This window comes from Sus scrofa, chromosome 1, assembly GCF_000003025.6.
Source record: "Sus scrofa isolate TJ Tabasco breed Duroc chromosome 1, Sscrofa11.1, whole genome shotgun sequence".
Classification (NCBI taxonomy): domain Eukaryota; kingdom Metazoa; phylum Chordata; class Mammalia; order Artiodactyla; family Suidae; genus Sus; species Sus scrofa.
Window position 1 is genome coordinate 136679819 of NC_010443.5, and position 27007 is coordinate 136706825.

Consider the following 27007-nt stretch of genomic DNA (forward strand, 5'->3'; position numbering starts at 1 on the left):
TTTTAGGAATCAAATTTTGGCTTTAATATTTTAATCCATTAAATTTTATTCACTGTTTTCTAATTTCTTGAATATTAGCTCATTAATATTTATCTGTCTCATTAATATTCATCTGTATTTTGTATTTAGAAGTTGAAATCTTAAATGTATACATACTAATTTTTGTTACATTTCACAAGTTTTTTCATGAAATATTCTGTTCAAAATATTTTCTAATTTCCATCATGATTTTTACTTGCTGGTTATTTAAAAGTGAATTTCCACATTGATGGAAATAAATATTCTAGCTTAGTTATTTTGTTTATTTGAATTTTTACAAATCATACTCAATAGCTTCAATTGAGATTTCCTTTATGGCCCAATACATAAGATTTGAACAAAACATGTTCAAAAGTTATTTTTTCCTATGTTTTATCAGTTACTCATACAATGTGAATTCATCTTTCTCCTCATGGTTCTGTCATTAGGGGAATAGAATTTAAAATTATTTTCCTGGTAAGTCAGTCAAGCCTCTTATCATTGTGAGGTGTTTTAATCTACAGTAATGCTTTTCACCTTCAAATATACTTTAACTGATAACTAATATAGCCGCATCAACTTTAGGGCAGGCTTTCCAGTGACAAATTCTTGGGTTTTTTTTTTTTTTTTTGACTACTGAATTATATATGCCCTTATTTTCTAATATCATGGTTTTGCTTGAGAAATTAGCTGTCAGTCTAACTTCAAAAACTTTAAATGATATATTTGTACACTTTATTGTCCTTTGACTTTTACCCTTTTGGAATCTTTTCAATAACGATAACAGCTTTTTTTTTTTTTTTTTCTCTCAAGAAATTCGGCTGACGGAATTTAATTGGGGTAAATCTATTTGCCTAATACAATTACTGATGAGAATTTAAATTTAGTCATACTCCCTTGTTTGTGCTTACTTTTTCCATGATTTCAGTTACCCATAGCACACCATGGTCAGAAAATATTAAATAGAAAATTATAGAAATAAATCATAAGTTTTAAATTTGGCACTGTTCTGAGTAGTGAAGAAATCCCATACCACCCAGTTGTGTTTTGCTCAGCATCTCCAACCATTGACACTGTCATGGATCAATGATCCACGATCACCTGAAACAGATGATACTGCCTTTGACTTTTCACCTCACTTCATCTGATCTCATCATGAAGGCCCTGTATCATCTCACATCACCACAAAAAGGTAAGTATGGTACAATGAGATATTTTGAGGGACAAAGGACCACATTCACATAATTTTTACCTCAGGATATTAATACTTCTCTATTTTGTTACATAACTACTCATAACTGTGTCTAATTCATAAATTTTATTACAGGTATGTATAGGAGAAAACATCATGTATATATAGGGTTCGACACTATCTGTGGTTTCAGGAATCACCGGGGGTCTTGGAACATATTCCTTGCTAATAAGGGGGGACTATTGTGCCATCCTGCTATGATGACCCTTTGGTTTTAATATCTTTTTTCCTCTGGATGCTTTTTTTTTCCGTCTTTTTTAGGGCTGCACCCGTGGCATATGGAGGTTCCCAGGCTAGGGGTCAAATCAGAGCTGTAGCCTCCGGCCTATGCCACAGCCACAGTAATGCTGGGTCCAAGCCGTGACTGTGACTTACACCACAGCTCATGGCCAGATCCTTAACCCACTGAGCAAGGAAAGGGATCGAACCTGCAACCTCATGGTTCCTAGTCGGATTTGTTAACCACCGAGCCATGATGGGAACTCTCTGGATGCTTTTAAGATTTTAAACATGTTCCTGAAGTTTAATTAGGTATGTCTATGAATAAATTCCTTTTAATTTATATTGCTTTGGTTTCTTAGATCTGGTGGTTCTTAGATCTGGACCTTAGATCTGGTGGTTCATGACTTAGGTTTGAAAAATTCTGTCATTAAATCCAATATTGCTTTGTTATGTCTGTTCTGTGTCATCTACTTTTACTTAGCTTCTTGTCAGTGCTTCACCTCTGAATTCCATTTTGAATATTTCCTTTTGACCTGCCTTCTAGTTCACCAGTTCTCTATTAAAGTATTTCTAATTTGCTATTAAACCCATCCATTGCATTCTTAATTGGGATTATTGTATTTTTCGATTCCAGCAGTTTTTTCTCCACCAAACTTGCTCTGTAATTTTCATGGCTTCCAGTTCTTTGGAAATGTTGGCAATCTTACTTTTACTTCTTGAACATGGTAAGCTTATAGTTCCAATATCTGGAGCCCCTGCATGTTTGCTTCTGTCGACATTTTTGTGATCCTCATGCATGATTATCTCCTCATAAGCTTGTTTATCTTTGTGTGACAATACTTTATTTTTAAAATGGATTGGCTGCTATAAATCTAGGATGATAGTCTTAGAACCTCTTGCAGGCACCCGAGAGCACTAGCAATCTGATACTATCTTACCCTGGGCACTACTGACATTTCAAGATAGATGATTCTTTATTCTGAGAGTATGTCCAGTGTTTCACAGGATGTTTATTAGGATCTCAGCCTCTTCCCACTAGATACCCATAATACTTCTTTCCAGTAAAAAGGCCTCCAGATATTGCCAAATATCCCCTGGTACTTAAATAGTTGTCTTAAATAGTTCTGCTTTTCTAGTTGTCCCCAGTGGAGACTAGATGCAAATTTGACTGGGCATGTATATGCACACACACATTCCTACTGCCTGGAGAACACCTTGTCATATCTTTGGAATCCCTATATCCACAGTTGCAGGTAAGTCCTGTCTATATGGAATGGGTCTTAAATGGGGCATTGTACCACATGGTAGAGGATCTTTCTCTTTGCCACACCAGGACCCTTTGTGCTATTGACACATCTGCCTTGAATGTTTTAAGAACCAGTCTTTAGTTCTAAACTTCAGTGACCCAGTCTCATAGATTGAGTGTTGACTATAAATGCCTGTCCATTTTCATTCATGGAGTGCTTCCTTCTTGGTGTATTGTGTGTTTTGAAGACAAGAACTTATAGGTTGCTTTCTATATATAATAGCTGCTCAGAGAATCCTAAACTCTCTGGGACTTAGAACTGGGAATCCTAAAAAGCACCTAGTCTAAATGGGTATGGAAAGTGCCATAGGTCTGTGTAGCAAGACCTTTGTGGGATAACTAGAACTGAAGAAAGGTATTCCTTTCCTCTAGAGAAATGAGAAGGGCCAAAATAAATCCACTCAAATGCAAAAGAGGTAATACACTGGCAAGGCTTGGGGTAAGGAGATAGGACAGTTCTTTCTCATTGTGAAGTTCAAGAAGGGATGGTCCCAAGAGAGGTAAAAGCAATGCTGATCCTTCTTATAAGAAGGAAGTATTTATTTTAGATCAAGAATTTCTGCATTATTTCATTTTTCTTTTTTTTCCATGGCATGCAGAAGTTCCCAGTCTCCTTTTACTCTCTTTTTATTGTTATAGTTGATTTACAATGTTGTGGAAATTTCTGCTGTACAGCAAAATGACCCAGTCACACACACACGTGTGTATGTACCCAGTATGATTGGGTCACATACATAAATGTATGTATATACATTCTTTTTCTCATATTATCTCCTATCATGGTATATCCTAAAAGATTAGATATAGTTCCCTGTGCTATACAGGAGCTCATCGCTTATCCATTCTAAATATAATAGTTTGAATCTCCTATCCCCAAACTCCTGGTTCATCCCACTCTCTCCCCTTCCCCTTGCCAACCAAAATCTGTTCTCTGAGTCTGTTTCTGTTTTGTAGATAGGTTCATTTGTGCTATATTCTAGATTCCACATATTAGTGATATCATATGGTCTCTTCACTTACTATGATAATCTCGAGTTGCATCCATGATGCTGCAAATGGCATTATTTCATTCTTTTTTATGGCTGAGTATTATTCCATTGTATGTACATCCCACATCTTCTTAATTCATTCCCCTGTCTGGGGACATTTAGGTTGTTTCCATGTCTTGGCTATTGTAAGTAGTGCTGCAGTGAACACAGCACTACTTACAATAGCTTTCAATTATACTTTCAATTATAGCTTTATCCAGATGTATGCTCAGGAGTAGGATTGCTGTATCATATGGCAGTTCTATATTTAGTTTTCCATAGCGATTGTACCAATTCACATTCCCACCAACAGTGTAGGAGGGTTCCCTTTTCTTCACACCCTCTCTAGCATTTGCTATCTACAGACTTATTAATGATAGCCATTCTAACTGGTTTGAGGTGGTACTTTATTGTAGTTTTGATTTGCATTTCTCTAACAATTAGCAAGGTTGAGCATCTTTTCTTATGCCTATTGGCCATCTGTATGTCTTTGAAGAAATGTCTATTTAGGTCTCCTGCCCATTTTTCAGTTGGGTTGTTTGTACACTTTGGAGATTAAGCCCTTGTTGGTTGCATCAGGTACAAAGATTTTCTCCCATTCTGTGGGTTGTCTTCTTTCTTTTTATAGTTTCCTTTGCTGTACAAGAGCTTTTGAGTTTAATTAGGTCTCATTGATTTATTTTTGGTTTTTATTGTCATTATTCTAGGAGGTGGATCAAACAAGATACTGCTGTGATTTATCTCAAAGCGTTCTGCCCATGTTTTCCTCTAGGAGTTTTACAGTTATGTTTGTTTAGGTCTTTAATCCATTTTGATTTTTGTGTATGGTATTAGAGAATGTTCTAATTTCATTCTTTTGCATGTAGCTGTCTAGTTTTCCCAGCACTACTTATTGAAGAAACTGTCTTTCTTCCACTGTATGTTCTTGCATCTCATCTTATTCTTGACAACCTTATGCGGTCAGGGATTTTTTTTTTTAATTTCCATTTTTTAGCTGAGGATCTAAGGTTTAGCATGCTGTTAACTTGCTTCAGGTCATCATGTTAATACGTGGCAGAGCTGGGATAGAAGGTGGAGTCTAACCTTAAAGCCAATGACATTTTTTTCTTATGCTTTGCTGTCTCTACAGTTCTCTTAGGGTCATGACCTCTCATTCAAGGGCATGGAGATTAAAATATACATTAAAAGATAATCTAAATTACCTTTGAGTCTTAGGTGAGGATCCAGTGGAGAGAGGTACTCCTATCAGAACGTGCCTCTTTGCTGAGATTGTATGATGGCCACCGGGAGAGCCTTGGTGGGGTCAGTGTTCTCTTACCTGTCACACAAAACCTGAAGTAAAAGCTGACTTAAGGTTTTATACTCTGACTTTCTAGGTTAGCATGCTCTCTACTTCTTAGACCCATGTTCTTCATCTCTGGGACATGTCTTCCTAAATTCAATAATCTCTTACAGGGGCTAAACCCTTCTATTATTTGGAACAAGGCTGCAAGTCGTGGAAGATGAGGCAAAGAAATGGATGACTTGTGAATTCTTGATGTCTTCTAGAACCTAAAGCATGAGTTAGGGCATTTTCTTTCTACTTCTGGCCAGCATGAAAAAACTAAATATAATTATTTTTTCATTAGGCGTTCTTTATAACAAAAAAAAAAAGAAACCCTCTCTGAACATAAGGATTTAATTTCAATAGCAAATGTCTTCAACATGACTCCAAATGAGGTCCAATTTGGTCTCAATTTAGCCTCAAATCAAGCAATGGGCACACCACAGTACTGCTAGCAGGGTCTCGGAAATTCTAGCACTAAATGATCCAGTTTGTTTAAACAGTTGTTTCTGTGGCTGGGACACTTGTACCTTGTCAGATATATTTCCAGATCGGTTGATTACAAGGTTACTTTAGGGTAACTACTCAGAGGAGGTTAGATGGCTGCTTTTCTTGTCATACTGTATTCCTCATCTGGTTCTCACTGATACCAATTCATTTTGGAGTTGTGATATACCCTACTTCATCTAATATACAGAATAAAGAAAATCCAAGAAGGTGCATATTAGCAGTTTCTTGAAGGAGATTATATGTGTGTGTGTGTGTGTGTGTATATACATACACATTCAGTTTGTTTTTTTGGCTTTTACAGAAATATTGTTGGCTGCAATATTCTTAAGTGAGATACTTTACTGTACTTTTTTGTCAGGTTCGAAAGAGCAACAATATATTACAATCTCTCTCTATTCTCTTTCTCCTGAGTCAGCTACTTCTCTCTGATTTTAGAGACAGGATAATGGCTGATACAGTTTTTCTGGAGATGTCTGAATTATGGTTTCTCCACTTACCAGTTACACAGGAAAGTGAATAGCTTCTCTAAGCATCCATGTAGTGTTTCCACAAAACACTAAATATAACACCTGGAATATAAGACACCCTTAATTCATACAATTAGTTTTTTAATAATTGTAAAATGTACATTAGTTTTTTAGTAATAGTAAAATGTACATAAAAAACAACATTTTAACCACTTTTATTTTTTGTCTTTTTGCCATTTCTTGGGCCGCTCCTGCAGCATGTGGAGGTTCCCAGGTTAGGGGTCCAATCAGAGCTGTAGCCACTGGCCTACGCCAGAGCCACAGCAACACGGGATCCGAGCCGCGTCTGCGACCTACGCTATAGCTCACGGCAACGCTGGATCCTTAACCCACTGAGCAAGGGCAGGGATCGAACCTTCAACCTCATGGTTCCTAGTCGGATTTGTTAACCACTGCGCCACGACGGGAACTCCCATTTTAACCACTTTTAACTGTACGGTTCTGTGGCATTCAGTACATTCATACAGAGATGGGATTAAGAGAAGAAGGACTGGAGCTCAGCTTCTCTCATAAAAACAATGAAATCATAACCAACTGCTGAACAACCTTCAAGAAAATGACTGGAAACTACCAAAAAAGATATCCTACACCAAAAGACAAAGAGATGGCCACACTGAGATGGTAGAAGGGGTGATTATTTGACATAAGCAAATCCCTACCCACCTGGCGGGTGGCCCAAAGGTTAGAAAGTAACTATATTGCAGAGACTCACTCACAGGAGTAGGAGTTCTGAGCCCCACATTAGGTTCCCATGCCTGAGGGTCTGGCATTGGGAGGAGATGCATGCACCCAAAGCATTTGGCAATAACGGCCAGTGGATCTTGTGTACAAGGGCTCCACTCTTGAAAGGTGCACACAAGCTTGCATATGCAATGGGCTGCAGGGCAAAGCACTGACTCCACAGGAATCTGGATCAGACCTGCCTTCAGATCTTAGAGGATCTCCTGGGAAAACAGGGCACAACTGTGGAGTGGGGACAGGACATTGGAAGCAAAGGTCTTGGGAATAATCACTAGTGTCAACTCCCCTGGAGGTGGCCATTTGGGAAAATGTGGCCATTCAGGGTTGAGAAGCCACAGGCCAAACAGCAAACTGGGGGGGAACACAGTCCCACCCATCAGAAAACAGGCTGCCTAAAGACCTCCCAGGCAAACCTCTAATCATGCCTAGAGACAAAGCCCAACCCAACAGAGGGATAAGAATCAGCTCTACCTACCAGAAGGCAGGTACCAGTCCCTCTCTTCAGGAAGCCTACAGCAAGCCTCTGTACCAACTTTAGCCAAAAGTGAGCAGACATCAGAAGCAAGAGAAGCAATGACCCTATTGCCTGCAAAAGGACTACACAAAAATCTATACAAAATGAAAAGGCAGAGAATTATGACTCAGGTAAAGGAACAGGAAAAAAACCCCAGAAAAACAGCTAAGTGATGCGGAGATTACCAACTTTCATGAAAAAGACTTTGGACTAATGATTATAAAGATGATTCAATATCTTGGAAATAAAGTGGAGGCAGAGATTGATAAATTACAAGAAACACTGAAAAAATAAATAGAAGATTTAAAAATCAAGCAGAGATGCAAAATACAATAACTGAAGTGAAAAAATTCACTAGAAGGAAACTACAGTAAAATACAGGAGGCAGAAGAATGAATAAGCAAGGTGGAAGGCAGATGGGTGGAAATCAGCCACCTCTAATCATGCCCAGAACAGAAGACAAAAAAAGGTTGAAAATAAGACAGTATAAAGAGAATTCTGGGACAACTTTAAATGCACCAACATTCATATTATATGGTGGCCAGAAGGATAAGAACGGGCCTGAGAAAATATTTGAAGAGATAATAGCTGAAACTTCCCTAATATGGGAAGGGAATCACTCACTCAAAGTGAAGGAAGCACAATGAATACCATATAAAATAAACCAAAAGAGGAATACCCCAAGACACATCTTAATCTGACCAAAATTAAAGAGAAAACACTGAAAGCAGCTAGGGAAAAGAAATAAATAACATACAAGGAAACCTTGATAGGTTATCAGGTGATTTTTTCAGCAGAAACCCTGCAGGCCAAAAGGGAGTGGCATGATATACCTAAAGTGATGAAAGGAAAAAATCTCCAACCAAGAGCAGCAAGGCTCTCATTCAGATTTGAAGGAGAAATCAAAAGCTTTGTAGATAAGCAAAAGCTAAGAGATTCAGCCACACTAAACCAGATTTACAACAAACACTAAATGACCTTCTCTAGGTGGAAAAGAAAAGGCCACAAACTAGAAACAAAAAATATTATAAATGACAGGGCTCACCAGTAAAAGTACACATGAAGGTATTTGTGAGAAGAGGAGGGTACGAATGCAGGATACTGGACATGCATTTGCAATTAAGAGACCAGAAACTTAAAAACAATCTTTTATACATGTAGACTCCTATATCAAAACTTCATGGTGATTGCAAACCAAAAACCTACAACAGATACACACGCAAATTATAAAAAGCAATCCAAACACAACACTAAAGATAATCATGAAACCACAAGAGAAGAAAAAATACCAACAACAACAAATCCAAAACAGTTAATAAAATAGCAATAAGAACATACACATCAATAATTATCTTAAACGTAAATGGACTAAATGCCCCAACCAAAAGACACAGACTGGCTGAATGGATAAGGGAGCCACACATATGCTGTCTTCAAGAGAGCCACTTCAATTCTAGGGACATATACAAACTGAAAGTGAGAAGATGGAAGAAAATATTCCATGCAAATGGAAATCAAAGCTGGAGTAGCAATACTCATAGCAGACAAAATAGACATTAAAATAAAGAATATTATAAGAGACAAACAAAGACATTTCATAATGATCAAAGGATCAATATGAGAATATACAACAATTGTAAATATACATGCACCCAATAGAGCTACATTTCAACATATGAGGCAACTGCTAACAGCCAAAAAGTAAAAATTGACAGTAACATAGTAATAGTGGAGGACCCTACTTACAGCAATGGACAGATCATCGATACAGAAAATCAACAAGGAAACACAGGCCTTAAATGATACATTAGACCAGATGGACTTAATCGATACAAAAGCAACAGAATACACATTCTTCTCAAGTGCACATGGAACATTCTCTAGGATAGATCATATTCAGGGCCATAAATTAAGCCTTGGTAAATTTATGAAAACTGAAATTATATCAAGCATCTCTTCTGACCACAACAGTATAAGACTAAAAATCAACAAGAAAAAAAAAAAAAACTGGCAAAAAGACCAACATGTGGAGACTAAACAACATGCTACTAAACAACCAATGGACCACTGAAGAAATCAGAGTGGAAATTAAAAAATATCTAGAAGCAAAGCAAATGACAACAAAGTCACAATTCAAAACCTGTGGGATGTAGCAAAAGTTGTTCTAAGAAGGAAGTTTATAGTAATATGAGCCCTACCTCAGGAAACAAGAAAAATCCCAAATAAACAACCTAATTTTACACCTAAAGCAACTAGAGGAAGAAGAACTGACAAAACCCAAAGTTAGCAGTAGGAAAGAAATCATAAAGATCAGAGCAGAAATGAAGAAAACCATAGAAAGATCATGAAACTAAAAGCTGGTTCTTTGAAAAGATCAACAAAATTGATAAACCATTAGCCAGACTCGTCAAGAAAAAAGGAGAGGACTCAAATCAATAAAATTAGAAATGAAAGATAAAAAGTTACAGTGGATATCACAGAAATACAAAGGATCATAAGAGACTACTACAAGCAACTACATGCCAATAAAATGGACAATCTAGAAAAAATGGACAAATTTCTAAATCACAGAACCTGTCAAGACTGAGTCAAGAAGAAACAACCTGAACAGACTGATCACTAGAAGTGAAAGAGAATCTGTAATAAAAATAACTCCCTGGAAACAAAAGTTCAGGATTAGATGGCTTCACTGGGGAAATCTACCAAACATATAAAGAAAAACTAATACCTATCCTCAAGCTGTTCCAAAAAACTGAAGAGGAACAGGAACACTCCCAAATTCCTTCCTTCTTCTTCTTCTTTTTTTCTTTTTTCTTTTTTTTTTTTTTTTGCTTTTTGCTTTTTAGGGCTAGGGGTCAAATTGGAGCTCAGCTGCCCACCCATGCCACAGCCACATCAATGCTGCGGTCCAAGCTGCATCTGTGAGCTGTGCTGCAGCTTGTGGCAACACCAGATCCTTAATCCACTGATCCACAACAGGAACTCCCCAAATTCATTCTAAGAGGCTACAGTTACCCTGAGAGCAAAGCCAAATCACTACAAAAAAAAAAAAAAATTAAAGGTCAACATCTTTGATGAATATAGATGCAAAAATCCTCAGTGAAGTATTAGCAAACCAAATCCAACAATACATAAAATGGATCATACACCATGATCAAGCTGGATTTATTCCAGGATCTCAATGATGGTTCAGTATACACAAATCAATCAATGTGATACATGACATTAACAAAAGGCAGGACAAAAACAGTCATCCTAATAGATGCAGAAAAAGCATTTGACAAAATTCAATATCCATTCATGTTAAAAAAAAACTCATCAAAGTGTGTACAGAGGGACTATATCTCAATAAAGGCCATTTATGACAAACTGACAGCAAATATCATAATAGTCAAAAGCTGAAAGTCTTCCTGATTAATTGAGGAACAAGACAAGGATACCCATTCTTGTCATTTCTATTTAACATAGTATTGGAAACCCTAGTCACAGTAATCAGACAAAAAAAAAAAAACAAAAAACAAAAAACAAAATAAAAGGTATCCAAATTGGAAGAGAAGAGGTAAAACTGTCACTATTCACAGATGATATCATACTCTCTATAGACACATCCTTACAGTCTCCACTCCAAAAGTATTAGAATAAATGAATTCAGCAAGGTTGCAGAATACAAGGTTAATATACAGAAATCTGTCACATTTCTACATACTAATAATGAACTATCAGAGAGTTAAAAATCCCATTTAAAATCACATCAATAAAACAGAATTCCTAGGAATAAACTTAGCCAAGGAAGTGAAAGACATATGCTGAAAACTATAAAACATTAATGAAGAAAACTGAATGTGATTCAAAGAAATAGAAAAAAATAGAAAAATATTCTGTGCTCTTTGACTGCAAAAATTACCATTATTAAAATAGCCATACACAGAGTTCCTGTTGTGGCTCAGTGGTACTGACCTGACTAGTATCCATGAGGACTCAGGTTTGATCCCTGGCCTCACTCAGTGGGTTAAAGATCCAGTGCTCTCTTCAGCTGTGGTGTAGGTCACAGACAGGGCTCAGATCCTGCACTGCTGTGGCTGTGGCTGGTGGCTACAGCTCCAATTTGACTCCTGGACTGGGAAATTCCATATGCCATGGGTGCAGCCCTAAAAAGGAAAAAAAACAAAAAGACGGAGAGAGAGAGAGACTATATAGCCATACTACCCAAGGCAATCTACAGATTTAATGCAATACCTATCAAAATATCCAGGACATTTTTCACAGAACTAGAGAAAATAATCCTAAAACTTGTATGGAGCAAGAAACCCTGAACTGCTAGAGCACTTTTGTGAAATAAGAACAGAGCCGAAGGGATAACCCTCCCAGACTTTAGACTGCACTATAAATCTACAATAATCAGAACAGTGTAGAATTGGCACAAAAACAGGTACATAGATCAGTGGGACAGAATATCATAGAAATAAAACCCCAAACCTATAGTCAATCTATTACAAAAGAGGCAAGAATATACAAGGGAGAAAGGACAGTCTCTTCAACAAGTGGTGCTGGGAAAACAGCCACATGTAAACAATGAAATTAGAACATTTGCTCACACCATATACAAAAATAAACTCAAAATGGATTAAAGCCTAAATGGAGACCTAAACCATAAAACTCCTAGAAGACAATATAGGCTAAGCCATCTTTGACATAAACCACAGCAATATTTTCTTGCCTTAGTCTCCCAAGTCAAAAGAAATAAAGCAAAAATAAACAAATGGACCTAATTACACCTAAAAGCTTTTGTACAGCAAAGGAAACCTTCAGTAAAATGAAAATACAACCCATAGAATGGAGAAAATATTTGCAAATGATGCAGTTGACAAGGGTTTGAAATCTATAATATATAAAACAGCTCATAACCTCTCTCTCTCCATATATAATCATATATATAATATATATATAATCATATATATAATCATATATATATATATATAATCAAAAAATGGGCATAAAAAAGGGAACCCTCCTGCATTGTTGGTGGGAATGTAAGCTGGTATAGCCACTATGGAGAACAGTTTGGAGATACCTTAGAAAACTATACATAGAACTACCCTATGACCCCGCAATCCCACTCTTGGGCATATATCCGGACAAAAGTTTCCTTAAAAAAGACACATGCACTGCATGTTCATTGCAGCACTATTCACAATAGCCAAGACATGGAAACAACCCAAATGTCCAGTGACAGATGATTGGATTAGGAAGATGTGTTATATATACACACAATGGAATACTACTCAGCCATTAAAAAGAATGACATAATGCCATTTGCAGCAACATGGATGGAACTAGAGACTTTCATACTGAGTGAAATAAGCCAGAAAGACAAAGACAAATACCATATGATATCACATAACTGGAATCTAATATAGAGCACAAATGAACATTTCCACAGAAAAGAAAATCATGGACTTGGAGAATAGACTTGTGGCTGCTGGGGGGGAGAGGGAGGGAGTGGGAGGGATCAGAAGCTTGGGGTTATTGGATGCAAACTATTGCTCTTGGAATGGATTTACAATGAGATCCTGCTGTGTAGCATTGAGAACTATGTCTAGATACTTACATTGCAACAGAACAATGGGAGGAAAAAAAATGTATACATGTATGTGTAACTTGGTCCCCATGCTGTACAGCAGAAAAAATAATTTAAATAAATAAATTTTTAAAAATGGACATAACACTTGAATATTTTTCCAAAGAAGACATACAGATGGTTAATTGGGCACATGAAAACATGCTCATCATTGTTAATTATGGGAGAAAGGCAAATCAAAACAACAATATACCACTTCACACTAGTCAGAATGGCTATCATCAAAAAATCTACAGATGAACCTTCCCACAGAAAAGAAAATCATGGACTTGGAGAATAGACTTGTGGTTGCCGAGGGGGAGGGAGTGGGATGGAATGGGAGCTTGGGGTTAATAGATGCAGACTATTGCCTTTGGAAATGGATTAGCAATGAGATCCTGCTGTGGAGCACTGGGGACTATGTCTGGTCACTTATGATGGAACATGATAATGTGAGAAAAAATAATGTATACATATATGTGTAACTGGGTCACCATGCTGTACAGTAGAAAAAATAAAAGGTAAAAAGAATTCTACAAATAACAAATGCTGAGGAGGATGTGGAGTAAAGGGAACCTTTGTATACTGTTTGTGGGAATGTAATTGGTGCAGCCACTATGGGAAATAGTATGGAGTCTCCTTAAAAAACTAAAAATAGAACTATCATATGATTCAGCAATTCCATTCCCAGGTATATATTTGAAAAAAAAGAAAACTCTAATTTGAAAATCTTCATAGACCCCAATGTTCACAGCAGCACTATTTATAACAGCCAAGACATGGAAGCAACCCAAGTACCCATCCACAGACATTTGGATTTAAAAAATGTGTACACACACACACACACAGAGGAATATTACTTGGCCATAAAAAGAATAAAATATTGCCATTTGTACCAATGTGAATGGACCTAGAGAATATTTTTCCTAGTGAAATAAAGACAAATATTGTATAATTTCATATATATGTGGAATCTAAAAAACAAACGATTGTATATACAAAACAGAAACAGATTCAAAGATACTGAAAACAAACTTGTGGTTTCCAAAGGGAAGAGGGAGTGGGAGGGACAAATTAGGGGTATACAATGAACAGGTATTAACTATTATGTATAAAATGAATAAACAACAAGGATTTAAGGTATAACGCATTATCTTGTAATAAGCCATGATGGAATATAATCTGCAAAAATACTAATCACTATCCTGTATACCTGAAACAAACGTGAAATTGTAAAACAAATATACTTCAATAATAATAAAAAAGAATGCCCACATTCAGAGGAACAAGACAAACACTTCTGTACTCTGATATGCAGGCAGAGGGAAGGAAGATTTGGGGAAAACAGGCAAATTTTTGAAAAAAAAATCTAAAATGTAGTTTTACAGCATACATAAGAACAAAATCAGATAGAAAGAATAGGGCAAGATACAGATAGACTGTATTATCCAAAGATGGTTGCATCAACATATTTTTTACTTCACATGCTCTTCTTTTAGTGTGGTTTTGACATTCCTCCATCAGGCAGTGGGTTCTTTTTCCTCTTTCCCTCAACCTGGGCAGAACTTCATAAATGCCTCAACCAATAGAATACGATCAAAGTGACTTTTAAGCCTTGGTCACAAAGAGTTACATGTTTCACCTTGGGTCACTCAAGCAGCCCTGTAGGGAGAGAGCAACTGAGTCCCTCAGCCTATAGCCAGCAACAACTTGCCAGCCAATGAGTCATCCACCGTGGAGGTCCATGCTCCAGCCATCCAGATGACTACAGACCCAACAGATAGAGCACTAAAACCCTACAAGAGTCCAGGTGAGAACTGTCCAGCTGAGTTCTTCTCAAACTAACAAAAACTATGAAAAATAATAAGTGATTATGGTTCCTTTAATCCACTGAATTTTGGGATATTTTGTTATGCAGCAGTTGATAACTATAACATTACCTTATCTTACCTTTCATCCTCACGCAATGATAGGCATGAAGCAAACATTACTTCAAGAAGACTTAGACTTGGAGGCATTCAAGCAGGCATGAATACATCATAGCCAGGTGAAAGCACGCAGCTAGACTCTAAAGGGGAGCATTTAGTCTTGGGAATTTATGGCTTGTCAGTTGGACCATCAGCATACTTGGACAAGAGGCAAAGATGTATACTTAAAAATTCAACAGGTATAACCATGCTCAGCAAGGAAGAGTACATCTCAGTGAAAGCCAAGTGGAGATTCTTTGTAAGGTCATTAGAATACACGAGCCCTCACCTAGGTCCTTTAATTCAGAGCACAACCTTAGGGGCATCTGGACCCTACTTTCTAAATAACAGTTCTAGGAGTTCCTGTTGTGGCACAGCAGAAACAAATCTGACTAGGAACCATGAGGTTGTGGGTTCGATCCCTGGGCTTGCTTAGTGGGTTAAGGATCCAGCATTGCTGTGAGCTGTGTGTAGGCTGCAGACGTGGCTTGGATCTGGTGTTGCTGTGGCTCTGGCATAGGTCGGCAGCAACAGCTCTGATTAGACCCCTGGCCTGGGAACCTCCATGTGCCCCAAGTGCAGCCCTAAAAAAAGACAATAAATAAATAAATAACAGCTCTAGAACATTTCTCCATAATGGAGTCTTTTGAAGAAAAGGGTTAAATGTGATGAGTGATTTGAGCAGTGGGGAGGGCTTTGGCCTTGGGGTTCAGGAGATCTGGATTCTAGCCTTGATATATTTACTGAATGTGACTTTCAGCAAGTCCCTTGAATTTTAGTTGTTTTTATTCTGTGAAATGGAGATTTTTATCCAATGTCTGAAGACTTGTACAGCTCTAAGACTCTGATTTAGAAGACTTCCTAGTCATGAAATGTCTCCCGAGATAATAACTATGTCTGATCATTAAATATATCTATACACATTGGGGCCTGTTTCAGCAAACTTCTAGAACTTGAGAGTGCACGGCACTCAGGAATATTGAACAAATCAATCAGTTAAAAAATACTATCACACTATCATTTAACAGAAGAGTTTCTTTGCTGAAAGCTTTTTAGTTTTTTCATAAATACCTGCCTATGTCTTAACACTGCTTGAAAAGAATCCATATCTTGTGCTCAGTGTTAGAATACAGTATCATGATATTTCTGTTCTGTTTCTCTGCTCTGTTGTTTACCAACCTATAACAGGAAGTCACCAATCCTTGTGGCTTGCCAACCCACACCCCCACCTTGGGCAATTGGTGTTCAGGCGGTGTTGCTCTGGGGGTGATTGTAGCTGAGACCAGCCTTGGCTGGATTTGTCTGTTTAGTGTTAGCCTTGAATGCCAACCCACAGAGCAGAAAGAAGAAAATGAGAATGATGGACTTACCTGGCTCTTACAGCTCAGCAGTAATGCTGCACTTGAGCAGTAACAAGTTAGAGATGACTGGTATTCTCCACATTAGAGTACTGTTGGGTTACTATCTTAAAGGCCTCCTGCAAACAAATCTGCACTGTACACCAGACAGACATGAAACCAAGATTTATTAAAATACCCTTAGCATATTTACAACTGGAAGCTATGAATGCAGTTCTCTGCAAATTCCAAAAAAATAGAGTTCTATCTCTTAAGTTAACAGAAGTATCAACAGATTAGGATAAATACAATCTATCATAGAGATAGAATTCTTTGAATAGACAATCTACACTTTCTAACCAATATATATTATATACAAAAATACACTTGATGTGGGGACAAAGTAGTGTCAAGGAAGAAAATATATACACACACACACATATTTTCATTATGTACAAATCAATATTGGTTCCTTCACCCTTTCTTTTTAAAAATAAATACTTCATTTGGTTTGCGAATGACATTTACATATTCGACTAACAAGCAATTCTCAGCTTTGACAAAATTAAATATGCAAACAAATTAGAAATATTTTTAAAAATTTAAAGGGAAAAAAAATACCTGAATCCAATTAGCTTATTACATTAAAAAATATCCAAGAGCATATAATGTAAGGTTTCATGTCTTTAAAGTGCCTTCTCATTTCTCAAACTGTCTTCATTGTTGCTTAAATCCTTTAAAATTACATCTACAGATTGGTATAATATTCAGAAAAGCAAACTTTTTTCAAAGTCAAATGGACATGCTTCTATTTTCTTTTTAAGTGCTTTCAAGAGTGTAATAGTTACTCTTGATCTGAAAATAACCATAGATTGTCAACATCCTGATCCAGATTTGTGAAGATGTTTGAACAATGACTAGTCTTAAGAATTGAGGGGCAATAAAAAGCCAATGATTCAAAGTGTTTGCACAGAGTTAAGTCACTTTGTCCAGGAGCACAGAAAAGTTACTTGAGATTCAAAACTTGGGTCTGATGCATCTTAGTGGATGACCTGGACTGATTAAAAATTTACCAGACCTGGACTGATTAACAATTTACCAAAAGAATGGTCCATAATTGGACAGTTTTAAAGTAAAAAAATCTCTGAGAAATTGAGAAGGACTGGAGCCACCCCCTCTCCTCAACCTTCTTAAAGTAGCACAAAATTTAAAAAAAAAGAGAGAAATGTAATTTTCCATCTCTTTTATGGATTTTCCTCTTTGCCTAAGTGATGAGGTGCTGCTGACATTAACAGGAACAGTCGCAATGCTGTGTCTCCCTTGGTGACAGCAGAGCTCCTGTCCAAAGGGCTGGGGAGTGGGGCACAGCATGCGTGCGTGTGTGTGTGTAGTGAGAGCAAGAGAACTCAGGGGACATTCAGGTGTCTAGGGATGGGAAGGGGTAGGGAAAGATGGGTCCGGGAGAAGCTAAAGCCGAAGTGAGGAAAAATAGCTGTGGGGTATAAAAGAAGGGGAGGTTGATGCAGAAGCACTGAAAGGAGACAAGTGAAATGAAGTTATATGCCAATGAGACTTTTAACAGGAAGTTCCAGGGATAACTGACCCCATGGAAATGAATCTGCAGTTTAATGGAGTCATTGCAGCAAACACAGGCCAGGTTGACTGCAGCACCTGCTTTTCCAGCATAGTGTCAGCTACAGACCAGTACGAGATACTGGGCATCCTCCTTGCTCTAACACATGTGCCTTCAGCTTCTGCTGAAAGGCTGCCCATGATGCAACCACAGGAATGGTCACCAACTCCCTAAAAATGCACTCCATTAGCAAAATCTTGCACCCTGGCCGTGTTCAAATTTTCCTTCTCCCCCATCTCCTGTTTTTTCTCCATCACGCCATTACTTGCAATCTCACAAGGCCAAATGAAGACACCTAACTGCACGGGTCGAATTAATTTTAGGAAGCAAGGACCCAGGGTGTTGCTAAGAAAATTAAACCCTAAAGGACCTGAAATAATTTACATTTCTGTTAGGCCTGATTCCTATTAGGATGCTGACTGATTTCACTTAGGTTCTGGGCATTCAGGCCAGTAATGATTTTCCAGGCCAAAGCACAATCCCCTAAATCAAAGTCCAGGGCTGCTCCTCTTCCCATGATGGTCTAAATTAAAACTCAAAGAAAGGAAAAGACTACGATGAATCAATTATGTGTTTTCTCTAAAGAATCTTAAAAATTATCCAATTTCTAATTTTAAAAGCTTCTGCCTTTTTGGCAATATCGATTGTTTCTATAAAGGGAAGTCCTTTTTTTGCTTATATTCTTCAAAGATGTATATATCCTTCTAACAGTAGGGTCATATTATTTGTGTCTTATGAAAGTGAAAAAATGTAAAATTACTATTTGGAAGAGACCTATCCCTTGGTGGACCCCCCCTCATCCTATGCGTTTTACCCAAGAATGGTCACTAGACTTCCCCTCCCCCATGGATTTGTTTCCAAGGGAAATGGTCATCTTTAGAAGATTATGAAGTGTGCAGCCACAGTGGGTTGACACCACTTTCTTTATGCCTTGGTGCTCAGATGTGAAGAAATAAGATTCTAGCCAGGGACAAGTTGCCAAGAAGGGGGAAAAAAAGAGCTATTCATAGTTCACTCAAACCTATCTAAAATGTAAAGTTTTTGAAGCCCATAATCTCTTACTGGGGAGAGTAGCACAATCTTTGTATGCTATATACCTGTTTTTACACATCTCACAGAAACCTGGAATTCAAAATCCATCCAGAGAGTTCCCAAAGAGCTGAGCATTCCTGATCTCACCTATCATCCATGTCATGGGGAGGTTTGGAGTAATATCCCTTATACCCAGGGGTCTATGGGACTAGCCACTCATTTTGGAAAGCTGACCAAGATGAATAAACAAAAATATATTTGTTTCATGAGACAAGGATGGAAGCAAGCCCTAGAAGAGAATAAGGAAGGAAAGTATGCACGACTTGGCCAAAGATGATGACAAACCACTGGGAACACATGCCTGAAACCATTTTATTTCTGACTTGACATGTTAAGTATAGGGCAACACACTGGCAGCTCACACTCTACATGGGGGAGAAGTAGTCATTCTCTTTGAAGACATTCTCACTGTGTGAAAGACAAGAGAACCCCTTGATGTCTCCAAAGGTAGAATTGAGGGAAATGCTCAACCTACAAGACAGCCTAAGGGTGGCAGAAGGTTGTTTATCCCATGGAAAAGAGTCCCAAACTGCTGTGGGGAATTGTGGGCTCATGTGCATATTGCCATCCCAGTGCTATTAAATGGCACACAAAGCATTAAAAAAATATATAGCCCAGAGAAGCCTATGAATCAGTTTTCAGAAAAGGAGATAGAGATTCTTAATTTAAGAGAAGATTAAAAAATAGAAAATTCTATGAGCATATGCGATGTAGAAGAAATTAATGGCTACTCCACTCTCATATAAAAAGCTGAGATCAAATCAGTCTTCTCAAGATCATAGTGTGAAGAAGATACACACAAACAAGTATCTCATAGACATAATATGCAAGAGTTTGCTTAAGCTCTGACTAAAATGAACTGTCATACCAGAGAAGGGAAGACGAGAAGAAAAAGGTCCTCTGTTATGTTTATCACCAGGGAGGTTGGGGGAGGGGCTGGGGATAGAGAGGAAATGAATCCAGTAAATTCCACTGATGACAGGATGAACTGCTGAATGAGGCTTGATTTCCTTCCCTGATCTTTTTGTTGGCAGAACCTGCATGCCCCCATGGGACAGAGTTAGCTTGCTGCCATTCTCATCTCTTCACATTTCCAAGTAAGTTGTCACCTCCACAAATTTCTCAAAGGCTAAGTTTATATCACTGTGTTGATGAAGGGTCTTGGAACAAAGAAGGCTACTGAACTGGCTTTCAGTTTGATACGCGTATACTCTCTTGAATTCACTACTTCTCAGCAAAGCACTAATCTGGGAGGGTTTGGTAGATTGCCCACCCCTTGGGAGGGGAAAAGAAGAACCATGAAACTAAAATTCAGTGCCTCTAGCTAGGTGTCAGTAACTTATGGGTCTACAGAAATGACACAACATGAACCTCTCAGGCACATACGGTTGTGTAACTGAGCCCAGTTGATGCCTGGATTCAATCATTAATGGAGTTATAAACACAGTTATGTGATTCTAAATAAGCCAGACCCACTGAGGCCTGTTTTTAAAGGTACCTTTAAGTGACTTCTGCACCAATAAGAGACAAGGCTCCAAGCAGCCAGACTGACTCTCTCCATATCTGGAAAATGGAAATAGGTCCAACAGGTTATTTGCATTTTGGAAAGGTTAAAAACTAGCCATTTGTAAGTCTGGCCACATGGACTTGTTTCTCTTGCGCAGGTTTCTTTAGGATAACAAAGTAGTTGACGTGAATGAAAGTTCATTTCTATATTCAATCCACTCTCTTCAGTTGTGTTCTTAGGGTAAAAGCGTAACATGAAATGTGGTATTTATGGTTTTTTGGATGTTCCATACATTTATAAACTGCTCTTATGAGAGAAAGAGAGAAAGGACACTTTCATGGTGTAGCACTTCTACTATATCACACCACTTCTCTTTGTATGGGCCTTTTCCAAAAATAAACGGTTCAGAGAAACACTTGACTCTCTTGACTCTCTTGAATCCACACTCTAAAAAACATCTGGTTTAGGCTGAAGTCTCAAGTGGGCAGTAGACAGTCCTTACTTTGTCTACATGCATCAGCCTTTACAGCTGTTCAAATTCTTAGTGTACAAGGCTTCTACAACACTGGGTTTCACAATATTTCCTTTTTCTGGGATACAGGAATTAATGTGTGGATTGCCAAGTCTGCTGATGCTTTTTCTTTCCCTTCCACCTTTTGGTCATTTTTTTTTTTTCTGATTAGGACAGTCAGAATCAAAGAAAAATGAAGCTCAAATTTAATGAAGAGTTCTTGTTAGCAATTTTTAGAGAATTTAAACTAATTTATAAAATTGGGTAGTTGATACTTGCATCAGACATTTTAGGGGGAGGGAAGCTGTATTTTTGTTGTTGTTGTTTTGGACTTCTTCCTTCCCCTTGACTCAGAAAGCCCCAAACTGGTTTCATCTTTGTTTGGGGAGGGGGGCAGTACTACCAAAGAGACCAATCTAGAATGTCAGGGAATGAAGAGGTTCCCAAGGTAACATCACAGTCTGGTTACTGAGGAAGAGCCTGTAGGTCTGCATTGCTAATTCACCTTTGTAGGCTGGCTGGGTGCTATCTGCTATGCTGCTATCTGTGGTGACCTGCATCAATGACACCAGACAAGAAAGTTGAAATGAGAAAATACAATATTCAATAAAGCAAGAATGGAAGTGAAATGATAATCCTACCATACAGGTGGTATCCTCTAGAGATAGCAGTCCAACAAGCAAATCTTTACCCAAAATACGCATACTTATCTCTTTTGCTACATCCGGTCATGGTCTTCCACATCCAGTCTGGAAGGACCAGACGAATGACTTCTTCATCTTGCTGGAGGTTTCCAATACTACCGAAGAGTTTATTGCTTCCTTTGTTTCTTCCCAGTTTCTCTACCAGCAGCATGTGACTTTTTCATTTAAGGAAATGCCTTTCCTTATGGTACTAATGAGAAAAGGAGATGCCCAAGAGAGGCTGAGCAGGTGTGCAGCTTCTATTATCCTTATGGGGAAGAAGAGGGGGGTCAGAGACCAGCACCCAATCTGACATTCAATTCCTCAACCATTTTGCCAATTTTTTTTTTTTTCCTAGAACATTTAAAGATGGAAAAGCACAACTGGATCTCCTTATTCTACTTCCTAAATTTCAGAAATTCTTTATAGTTCCTAGGTAGTTGCAGTGAATGTTAAAAGAGACATCAACTCAAGGATTTAAAAGCAACTGTTGGGTAGCAGGTTCGTCACCTGTGACCCCCGGGCCTCCACCATCATCATATCATCCATTTCTTCTTGGCCACCTTTCTTCATCACCATAAGCTGCCTCTTCTTGGGTTAAAAGAGCCATATAGCACACCTCCTCCTAACCTGATTGTTGATGCCTCAGAGGCCCGTGTTTTTTACCTAACATGTTAATATCCTGCTTTCATGTTGTATATAGTGCACTCAATGATTATGCTGGTTACTCCTGCAGGAATCTGAACTGCTATCCTCCGTGTCCTCAGACTTAATGAATCTTGGCTAGGAAGAGACAATGTTGTTATAAGTCAAGGTTTCTCCAAGTCTGACTAGTAAGCCAGGTGTGAATGTCTGGCTAAAGGCAGAGCAGGAATATTGGCCACTGGCCCTCTCATTCAGGCAGAGCTGTGCTTAGAACAGCCACTTCAACTCTGCTAGCCAAAAGCACCCAAGCTGCCAAGCAGTACTCCAACTACTTCCTCCCTGTGAAAAGTTTAATTACACATGTTGTACTTAACAATCTCGCCTGAATTTTGGAGGGATCATTCTCAGGGCCTCTGAGTTGTTTTATATAGCCCACCTTGAACAAATTCTTATGAACTTTTACTAAGAATCAAGTCAAGTTAGAAATTAAGGTGCAGGCACAATGTGCTCCAGGAGCGGACTCAGGAGGGCCATCTCGATACATGATATAGGATTCAAACTCGATGCAGATGAGAATAATGGGGATCTTGCCATGGTGTCTGAATACACTAATGCTCCATTGGACTCACGAGGCTTCCCCAAGCAAGGGAAGCAAGCTTTTTATCTCTTTAGAGATAGGTATTGTACGCCCAATTTCTAGTCTATCCACTAGGATGAAATCCAACTTGGGTTGCATTTGTCTAACTCTCAAATTCAGTGTTTCTACTCGTCATTCTTCAGCCCTGGTTCCCTGAAAGTATGCTTTTTTTTATAAAGTGACAGCCCTTCTTTCCTCCAGTGATTTTCTTGTGAGCATCCCACTTAGAGACCTGAAGTGGGCTACTGGGACCCCACTGAGAGGCTCCTGCCCTTCTCCCCCATTAAATCTTTAAAGAGCCATAAGGATCTAGACTTAATGTTGCTCTCACTGAACTCAAAATTGATTCCCGAGGCCTGGGCCGAACAGACACTTTTTCTTTTGTAGGATAATAATAAAAGGAGTGTCACAGAGCATCGGGTGGCTGAAAGTATAAATTGAAGAATTCCTTAGGTTTTTCTTCACGGTCAAGTGAAAATGAAGATAATCTAAGCAGTTTGAAAAATCTTGCTCACAAGCAACATCTTTTAGTCATGTAAGTTTTTACCAGCTCTTCTATGTTGCTTGTCACATCCTTTTATTTTGGGGGAAAAAGAACCAAACCATGTTATTATATTCCTTTCTTTTGAATTGTTAGAAAAGGTGGTTAGCACCTGCATGAATATGGCTTCATGACTTGATCTGATCCTGACTGTGCATTCTTGATTCCCAGGAAGGGCACTATATTAGGGAACAGGGCCACTTTAATTGGATAAGTCTATTATGGGGTCCCTGAAGGGGCTTTTGACTACATGGCACCTGCTCATCTCTGTCCTTCACCAGCTGGAGGAGATAAAGCTCTCCCCCTATCAAGGCTGAAACCTAGTAAGCTTTGATCCTCATCTTGATTTACCCCGAGTCTCCTTTCTTTTCCCCTCCCAAGATAGATTTGAAAAGTGATAGATAGCTGAAGGAAAGAGTGTCAGGAGAGAGGTCCAAGGTGGTTTCCCTGTGACTCAAGAGGCAGTAGTCACATGGGCTTCCAAGGTCAGAAAAAGCTGTCTGAGTATGTTATTTCACCCCAAGTTCAATAGTAACATAATTGCCTTCTTTCCATTTTGACATAAAGAATGTTTTTTCTGCCCTAACTTTTTTTACATTACAAACTCCTGCCTCACTGTATGTCACATGGCTGTCGGTCAAGGTCATGATAAAGAGCTGAGAAGAGCATTTGGTTTATTGTCTAGAAACTGCCTCTTGGGGTTCATGGGAGGGGTCTCCAGCTGCACACGGTCGCAGAACATGGTGTACAGCTCAGCTGCCAGTCAGTGTGGCATTATCTACTCACAGACGCTTGGACATGTGAAACATGCCCTGAATGATACTGGGTCACTTGTCCAAGCAGGTGCTTTGACCTCAAGTCTGTCCCAGCTCAGGTATCACAGTTTCTTCTGGGGCAGAAGGGGTGGCGAATCCCTAGTGGTCCAGGAGTCTGTAATGAACGCATATGAAAACAAAAGAATGGGTCTTACTCAATGGCTGATGCCAACTCCCTGTATCACAATTTATTCTCCAGGATGAAATTTATGGCTATTTAACCCCCTTCTCCATCCATGTAGAAGTCCATTTTCTGTCCTTTCATTATGAAAAAATGGAAAAAAATAACCATTTCTCAAGCTTAGGAAATAGTCTTCGACCTCTTAAAAAAATGGCTTTGATAAGTTTCAACACTTTCGGTGAAAAGGGCGCTTCAGGATCCTGCTGCGATAGGATAAAAATTAAGGCCAATAATCAAACCATAAGTGTGCAAAGACCTGGGCTTGAACTTGCTCAAGGCAACTGGCATAAAAGCTCCTTCTCCTGCCACAAGCTTACATATATCATGCTTGGGTAAGAAAGGTTGAAATCTCTGCTTTTAAAGGAAACTGGAAAATCTGGGTAATTCTTCTGGTCTTAGAGCAGACTTTGGATCGCTACAGGAAACAGTTATCAAATACTTGTTAAACAGTTTTGCATTGTTCCTGTGGCTTAACAAGGGACTTCTTTAAGAAGGCACGGGGTGCTCACTGCAGAAGACCTCAGAAAGAGATGTGCAAAATAAACACTTGGTGACATATCTTTCAAGACCTTCTTGCAGCACTGGTGTTACAAAGGATCTTGCATATGTGATGTAACATACGTCTTGCTGTCATCGTTTTCCTGTGTCATTTAGTTGGTGCTCACGCTGGCTTCCTTCTGACGCAGTCTTTCTTTCTGTTGTTTGAGAGAAAGGTTGGGTTTATTATTATTTATTTTTCTAAATTTTTATCTTTCTCAAATTTTGATGCATTTCCCAAATGTTGTTCTGGAACCTGAATAGAGTTGTACCAAATGCCACAGAAATGAGAGGATCTCTATCCTTTTTCTCTCCCCTAAAGCCTCAGCCTCCTGCCCCTCCCAACCTCACCTTACTCTCCTGAAACCACACAGACAAAATGAATAACCAGCGAATTGACCAACAACATCCACCTAAAACACCGGCCTTTACAATGCCAGAATGCTGTGTTCTGTTTTTGCTTTTTGCAACAGAGGTCCTCACTACAAGTGTGAACTCAAAGACTCCAGCCCTTAGGAACAGTTTCTAGGTAGTATGGATAGGGAAAAAAAAATCACTGTTGGAGTTCCCGTCATGGCTCAGTAGTTAACAAATCCGACTAGGACCCATGAGGCTGCGGGTTCGATCCCTGGCCTTGCTCAGTGGGTTAAGGATCCGGCATTGCAGTGAGCTGTAGTGTAGGTCACAGACACAGCTCGGATCTAGCATTGCTGTGGCTCTGGCGTAGGCTGGTGGCTACAGCTCCAATTGGACCCCTAGCCTGGGAACCTCCATATGCCGCGGGAGTGGCCCTAGAAAAGGCAAAAAGACAAAAAAAAAAAAATCACTCTTTCCAAGTTGACTGTGTCTGCATATGATCAACTTGGAAGAACTGAACGAAGGCTATGCAAAACAGTGGATGACAAGATTTAGCCTGTGCAGAATGGCAGATGCTTCCATTCTGCAGAGTCTGCTCTGCTCTTCCTGAGCTTGCTTCCCAAGCTTCCTTCCCAGGGACAGCCTTCGAATGCAGAAGGACACAAGAGTCAGCTGGAAAGATCAACAAGAGTACACAAAACAGAGACAGACTCTTGCTGTTTCTAGGACTTTACAGAAGTAAGTATGTTAAGCACAGTAGAGATGGGTGTGTCTTCTCTTCAAGTTGGACCAAATGAAGGTGGAAAAAGAGATGAGACAGGTACACTCCTTTGGAAAGAGCAGGTGTGGAGAGATACCTTTTAAGAATAGGTCTTCAGCTGCTTGTGATCTATGAGATGTGATGTTGCAGAAGAATCACTCGATTGGCCTAGAGGTAAATCTAAGATGATTTTTAAACACCTATCTTGGGTTTGGATCCTATGCCTGCCTTGTGACACTGAATCAGGAGTCAGTTTATAAGCTCGTCCTTAATGTCCACAAAACAAAAGTAGCACCAAAACAAACAACCCGAACAAGTCAAGGATCACAACTGGGAGCTTACTCACTGTGGAGGTCATCTACAAAAGAAGGCCACAGTCAACCCACAGTTTCCCCTTTGTCTACAGGGCTGAGTCCATTCTCTCTGCCGCTGGAAATAAGGCTTGGCTGTAAAGGTTAGGCTAGAGGCCCAAATAAGAGCCTGGGAAAAGGTGTAGTGGCTAATGAGGGAGGAAGACAAAAATCAGAGTTGAGCACACTGCCACCAAAAATCATACATGGATGAGTGTAATGAACACACAATCAAATGGGCACAGAAGATGTGTCCATTCAGGTAGGAGCTCCGTTTTCTAACCATGGCTGTCCCTGACCAAGCTGGATGGCCCTGACTTCTCCATTTTTTCACTCATCAACCTCACCTAACTTTCACTGAGAAGCTGATGGGGTTTTTATGGAAACATCATAGT

At 38.9% G+C, this 27007-nt stretch overlaps 1 protein-coding gene across 1 annotated transcript in view; it reads right to left on the reverse strand.

Moving 5' to 3' along the window:
* Window positions 16535-27007, reverse strand: part of FMN1 (formin 1) — a 467180-nt gene continuing 456707 nt past the window's right edge. Inside the window, 1 exon segment of the mRNA XM_021098316.1 lies at window positions 16535-25303. Coding sequence (XP_020953975.1) covers window positions 25259-25303 — 45 coding nt within the window. The 3' untranslated portion in view covers window positions 16535-25258.